Source organism: Chanodichthys erythropterus, chromosome 19, assembly GCF_024489055.1.
Source record: "Chanodichthys erythropterus isolate Z2021 chromosome 19, ASM2448905v1, whole genome shotgun sequence".
NCBI classification, from domain to species: domain Eukaryota; kingdom Metazoa; phylum Chordata; class Actinopteri; order Cypriniformes; family Xenocyprididae; genus Chanodichthys; species Chanodichthys erythropterus.
Window position 1 is genome coordinate 20,317,866 of NC_090239.1, and position 6,007 is coordinate 20,323,872.

The 6,007-nt window shown below is 43.6% G+C and overlaps 2 protein-coding genes across 2 annotated transcripts; both read left to right on the plus strand.

Annotated features, from left to right (window-relative positions):
* The first annotated feature begins 2,627 nt into the window (after positions 1–2,627).
* LOC137007524 (diacylglycerol kinase kappa-like) lies at positions 2,628–4,065 on the plus strand. Its single transcript, XM_067369066.1, has 6 exons — positions 2,628–2,707; positions 2,816–3,230; positions 3,457–3,520; positions 3,675–3,767; positions 3,911–3,961; positions 4,033–4,065. Exons 2-6 carry the CDS (start codon positions 2,881–2,883, stop codon positions 4,063–4,065), a joined length of 591 nt encoding a protein of 196 aa, XP_067225167.1. The 5' UTR covers positions 2,628–2,707; positions 2,816–2,880.
* Positions 4,066–4,252: 187 nt separating this feature from the next.
* Positions 4,253–5,788, plus strand: LOC137008242 (serine/threonine-protein kinase pim-2-like). Its single transcript, XM_067370173.1, has 3 exons — positions 4,253–4,587; positions 4,674–4,853; positions 5,512–5,788. Exons 1-3 carry the CDS (start codon positions 4,254–4,256, stop codon positions 5,682–5,684), a joined length of 687 nt encoding a protein of 228 aa, XP_067226274.1. The 5' UTR covers position 4,253; the 3' UTR covers positions 5,685–5,788.
* Positions 5,789–6,007: the final 219 nt, after the last annotated feature.

A 6,007-nucleotide genomic window follows, 5' to 3' on the forward strand; every position in this document is an offset into this window, starting at 1 on the left:
GTTCTTCTCTTAGTTTAGAAGGAGTTTGTTTTTATTTCATTTTTTTTATTTTTTATTAATTAATTCTTGTTTTGTTTTATTTTTTTATTTTCTGTGGAGGAGTATTTCTGAGGAGAGTTGTATTTTATTGTATTGCATTTTGTATTGTATTTTGTATAGTTTTTATTACAGATTGCAGGAAGATGTCGATGGCTCACATGATGGGTGAAAGAGGAGGCGAGTGCTTTAGTTTTTCACTTGTTTATGGTATGGTATGATGTACAATGCTTGCCTACAATTAATGTGGAAAAAAAATGTGCCAGGTAACCCATTTGATCCCCCAAGTGATCAGATGAATTTGATTCCTTGCATATGAAATAAACGCTTCAATTTGAGTAACTAAAGTAACAATTTGTAATTGACATTGATTATTGATACAACATAACTAACTATGTGATGTTTGGAGACCCAGTTCTGATGATCAGGATCCGCTGCCAGGCCCGACCCAGACACAGAGCCAGGAGCTTCCTGGATATTTAACACCTCTGTCTTCTGAGTCGGCTGTTTCTATGTCCGCAGGTCTGGCTGTCAGGTCCGCCGACAGCTTCGATGGATGGCTGTGCCCTCCGCTGCCAGGTCAAGTTCCTGTCGAGCCAAAGGAGACGTTACGTGGCCTAACTGCCCAGGGTGCCATGGAGGCTTCTCCTGTGAGCGAGAGCTCAACAGGTGAGATTGAAATAAGGCCGGGCGGTGTAAAGTGGACACATCAATGGTAATTGCGCTGTCTGACACACACCCGAAACAGGCACACAGAAATCCTCTTCTCAGACGGCATACGATCCCAAATAGAATTTTATTTCATGACTTATTGCTCCTGAATTGTCAAATACACACAAAATTGTCCAAAATGAAGTTGTGTTGGCCAAATGAAGCCTGGAAATGTATGTTCTCTTTTTAATAAAAGATCAGACAAAATAAGAAAAATAACTACTTCATGATAATTGTAAAATAAAATGACTATTAATATTGTGACATGAGATTTTGGGACATTTATTTTGGCAATAAGCAGAAGTCAGGCTGATAGCTTAGAAATATTTCCATTCATTTGGATGTGTAACATTACAGATAAGACCTGAACAGTAAAATGTACGTTATGTCATTATATTGTTGCTTAATTTGATGTCAGAGATGTTTCCAATAGTTGTGTTTTCAATCGTTTTTCTTCATTTTAGAAAAACCAACAGAACGCAGGAAGAGGAAAAGAATTCGTTCTTTCCTCAACAGGCCGTGGAAGGTGATGAAGAGTCCTTTCTGGTGCTGTTGCCCCTGTAGTGATGTGGATGTTGTGGAGCCTTTTGTCCCTCCACCAGATCTGGAGTCAGAGCCTGATCCCGAACCACCGTCACCTGCTCCAGATCACTCCGGCGCCAAGCCAATTAATGGTAAGTCAGCAGTCGTTATATCTCCAACGTTATTTTGTCAATATTATTTCCCCCATTTTAATATGATTTTCTAGCCACAACCAGCACTGATATTTTTTAAATAAAACAATTGTTTTTCTTCATTTCAGAAAAACCTACAGAACGCAGGAAGAGGAAAAGAATTTGTTCTTTCCTCAACAGGCCTTGGAAGGCGATGAAGAGTCCTTTCTGGTGCTGTTTCCCCTGTAGTGATGTGAATGTTGTGGAGCCTTTTGTCCCTCCACCAGATCTGGAGTCAGAGTCTGATCCTGAGTCACCGTCACCTGCTCCAGATCTGGAGTCAGAGTCTGATCCCGAGTCAGCGTCACCTGCTCCAGATCTGGAGTCAGAGTCTGATCCTGAGTCAGCGTCACCTGCTCCAGATCTGGAGTCTGAGTCTGATCCCGAACCACCGTCACCTGCTCCAGATCTGGAGTCAGAGTCTGATCCCGAACCACCGTCACCTGCTCCAGATCTGGAGTCAGAGTCTGATCCCGAACCACCCTCACCTGCTCCAGATCACTCCGGCGTCAAGCCGATTAATGGTAAGTCGGCAGTGGTTATTTCTCCAATGTTATTTTGGCAATTTTATTTTCTTGACACAACCAGCACTGATATTTTTTAAATAAAACAATTGTTTTTCTTCATTTCAGAAAAACCTACAGAACGCAGGAAGAGGAAAAGAATTTGTTCTTTCCTCAACAGGCTGTGGAAGGCGATGAAGAGTCCTTTCCGGTGCTGTTTCCCCTGTAGTGATGTGGATGTTGTGGAGCCTTTTGTCCCTCCACCAGATCTGGAGTCAGAGCCTGATCCTGAGTCACCGTCACCTGCTCCAGATCTGGAGTCAGAGTCTGATCCTGAGTCAGCGTCACCTGCTCCAGATCTGGAGTCAGAGTCTGATCCTGAGTCACCGTCACCTGCTCCAGATCTGGAGTCAGAGTCTGATCCTGAGTCACCGTCACCTGCTCCAGATCTGGAGTCAGAGTCTGATCCCGAGTCACCGTCACCTGCTCCAGATCTGGAGTCAGAGTCTGATCCTGAGTCACCGTCACCTGCTCCAGATCTGGAGTCAGAGTCTGATCCTGAGTCACCGTCACCTGCTCCAGATCTGGAGTCAGAGTCTGATCCTGAGTCACCGTCACCTGCTCCAGATCTGGAGTCAGAGTCTGATCCCGAACCACCGTCACCTGCTCCAGATCTGGAGTCAGAGTCTGATCCCGAACCACCCTCACCTGCTCCAGATCACTCCGGCGTCAAGCCGATTAATGGTAAGTCGGCAGTGGTTATTTCTCCAATGTTATTTTGGCAATTTTATTTTCTTGACACAACCAGCACTGATATTTTTTAAATAAAACAATTGTTTTTCTTCATTTCAGAAAAACCTACAGAACGCAGGAAGAGGAAAAGAATTTGTTCTTTCCTCAACAGGCTGTGGAAGGCGATGAAGAGTCCTTTCCGGTGCTGTTTCCCCTGTAGTGATGTGGATGTTGTGGAGCCTTTTGTCCCTCCACCAGATCTGGAGTCAGAGCCTGATCCTGAGTCACCGTCACCTGCTCCAGATCTGGAGTCAGAGTCTGATCCCGAACCACTGTCACCTGCTCCAGATCTGGAGTCAGAGTCTGATCCCGAGTCACCGTCACCTGCTCCAGATCTGGAGTCAGAGTCTGATCCCGAACCACTGTCACCTGCTCCAGATCTGGAGTCAGAGTCTGATCCCGAGTCACCGTCACCTGCTCCAGATCTGGAGTCAGAGTCTGATCCCGAGTCACCGTCACCTGCTCCAGATCTGGAGTCAGAGTCTGATCCCGAGTCACCGTCACCTGCTCCAGATCTGGAGTCAGAGTCTGATCCCGAACCACCGTCACCTGCTCCAGATCTGGAGTCAGAGTCTGATCCCGAACCACCGTCACCTGCTCCAGATCTGGAGTCAGAGTCTGATCCTGAGTCACCGTCACCTGCTCCAGATCTGGAGTCAGAGTCTGATCCTGAGTCACCGTCACCTGCTCCAGATCTGGAGTCAGAGTCTGATCCCGAACCACCGTCACCTGCTCCAGATCACTCCGGCGTCAAGCCGGTTAATGGTAAGTCGGCAGTGGTTATTTCTCCGATGTTATTTTGGCAATTTTATTTTCCCCATGATTTTCTCGACACAACCAGCACTGATATTTTTTTAAATGAAACAATGGCTCTAGCAATCTCATATATTTCTTAGATTTTACTGTTTGTTTTTCAGAGTCCTTTAAGTCTCTGTATAACGTGGGAGAGATGCTTGGATCCGGAGGATTTGGCAGAGTGTTCGAGGGAACGCGCAAATTTGATGGCAAAAAGGTAAATCTTAATTTTGCTCTTGCATGCATCAAAACATATTTAAAACAATTTACACCGATGGTTTAATACTTAGTGCAAGATCAGGTCCTTGAATACTGTTACTGTTTTGATTTTTGTTGTTGTTGTTTGTTTGTTTTTTGCAGGTTGCCATCAAGCAGATGCTCAAGATTGACAACGATCGTTATCTTCATATTGTAAGTTGGCCAAAGCCTGAATATGTATTTAGTTGTTTAAGTGCAGATTACTGTAGTTGATACACCCGTAGGAAGCATCAGGTGTGAATGTGATTGACAAATAAGCCTAGAGGCACCAAATAACTTTGAGCTGAAAAGCCTCTTTTGAACGTATCTAAAACGATCAAAGAAAAGTACATTTAAAAATGACATGTTTTCTTCAGATTTTTACCCAGCTAACCTTCTGTCTACTACTTTTCTCTAGCCTGGGCACCCCAAACCTCTCGTTACCGAAGTGGCGCTGCTGCTGATGATGAGGCGAGAACCCATAAGCCCCTACGTCATACATCTATACGAGTGGTTTGAACATCCTCAAACGTTCAATCTCGTTATGGAGTACCCGGAACCCTGCGAGAGCCTGCATGACTTCATCGCCCGTAACCCTCGACTGTGTGAACCAGCCGCACAGGTCATCGTGCTACAGGCTATGATGGCGGTACTACACTGCCTCGAGCGTGGTGTTTTTCACCATGACATCCATCCTCAGAATTTCCTGTGGAACAAAGACACGTTTCGTCTCAAGCTGATAGACTTTGGCTGCAGTCAGCTATTTAGTAGTGATGGCTACGAGAGCAAAATATACATCGGTGAGTATTTTGGGAGTGTGGAAACCTGAATGTAGTGACTTACTAATTATTTGTTGCTTTAAAATGTGCAAATGTCTTGCTTACAGGAGCACCGCCTTACTGCCCACCTGAAGTCCTGACCGAACCTCGCTTCCACGCCGTCCCAACAAATGTCTGGAGCCTAGGAGTCTTGTTGTATAAGATGGTGAACGGATGTCTTCCTTTTCGCAGTAGAAGAGAAATCACACAGGCCAAAATTACATTTCATAACTCCACATTATCCGAAGGTGAGTGAATAATATTGATAACACTGATAAACACGCATGAAGCAAAGGCTCTGTACAGAAACGGTTAAAGGTGAAGTATGTACGATTTTTTTATAACTATAGCCCAACGTATCGCCAGAGTTTGGGAAGGGGCCTTTTGAAAATATGCTTTATTTTGTAAGAAACGACATACTTCACTTTTAAAGTAAAAATAAGGAACATTTTAGATGCTATTTTCATAGACGCCAAGTCACATGGTCACGACTAACCAGCTCTCTCCTGCACAGAATGTGCAGATCTGATTATCCAGTGCCTAGCCCGGGATCCCACTAAACGGACGACGTTAGAGCAGATGTTTCAGCATGAATGGATTACAAGTGATCTAGATTGGGGAAGTTTAGGAGATTCAATCCGTCTGTGATTTCAGGTGTGAGGAAGTGTAACAGACAGAGTAGGATTATTATCATGTGTCTTCAATTCTGGATCATTTGCAGTGAGGTGTTCATTGTAATGTTCTTGTTATAGTCAAGCTCATTTATATAGCGCTTTATACAATACAGATCGTTTCAAAGCGGCTTTGTGGTAATAAACAGGAAAATAACAGAATCAGTGATGCAAACAGAAAATATAAAATTGTTCATGAGTTGACTTGTTCATATGATCTTTGTATATTGGACAGGGAATAACATACTTGCTGTCCTTGGTGGAAGACTTGACCCGAAGCCTGAAGTCCAACCCCGACCCGACAGGGAACTCGGAGCCCGTCCACGTCAGAGCGAGAACACGAGAGACTGCGAGACTGGAACCAAATCGTCAAGTCATCACAGCCACATTTGCTTTGTTTTCAAATGAATTTTTGCTTTGTTTTTAAAAAAGTCAAGACACCTCATCTTTATTTATATAGCGCCTCGTATATGACCAATCTGTACATATGTATATATCATTTTTGAATTAAAGAAATGTTTTTTTTAAACAGTCTCGGCCTAGGAGGAACCTTTGAAGTGAAAAGGCAAAGACCTATTTTTGTGCTTCCCAAAATAAAACTAAATAAAAATGTAAATAAAACTCTACATGATATCAAATGTTTGGAGGTTTCACCATGACAACAAGAACTCCTTGATCTTTAACAATGACTGACATTAATGAAGTGATCAAATTTAGCACTCTTAAATATG

What these genes read in the sequence shown, in the direction of transcription:
- LOC137007524 (XM_067369066.1), top strand. Translation starts at nt 2,881, where the DNA reads ATGAAGAGTCCTTTCCGGTGCTGTTTCCCCTGTAGTGATGTGGATGTT. An exon ending in TCACCTGCTCCAGATCTGGA is followed by an intron (nt 3,231 to 3,456) that starts GTCAGAGTCTGA and finishes CCAGATCTGGAG; the next exon opens with TCAGAGTCTGATCCCGAACC. An exon ending in ACGATCGTTATCTTCATATT is followed by an intron (nt 3,962 to 4,032) that starts GTAAGTTGGCCA and finishes ATACACCCGTAG; the next exon opens with GAAGCATCAGGTGTGAATGT.
- LOC137008242 (XM_067370173.1), top strand. Translation starts at nt 4,254, where the DNA reads ATGAGGCGAGAACCCATAAGCCCCTACGTCATACATCTATACGAGTGG. An exon ending in CGAGAGCAAAATATACATCG is followed by an intron (nt 4,588 to 4,673) that starts GTGAGTATTTTG and finishes TCTTGCTTACAG; the next exon opens with GAGCACCGCCTTACTGCCCA. An exon ending in TAACTCCACATTATCCGAAG is followed by an intron (nt 4,854 to 5,511) that starts GTGAGTGAATAA and finishes TATATTGGACAG; the next exon opens with GGAATAACATACTTGCTGTC.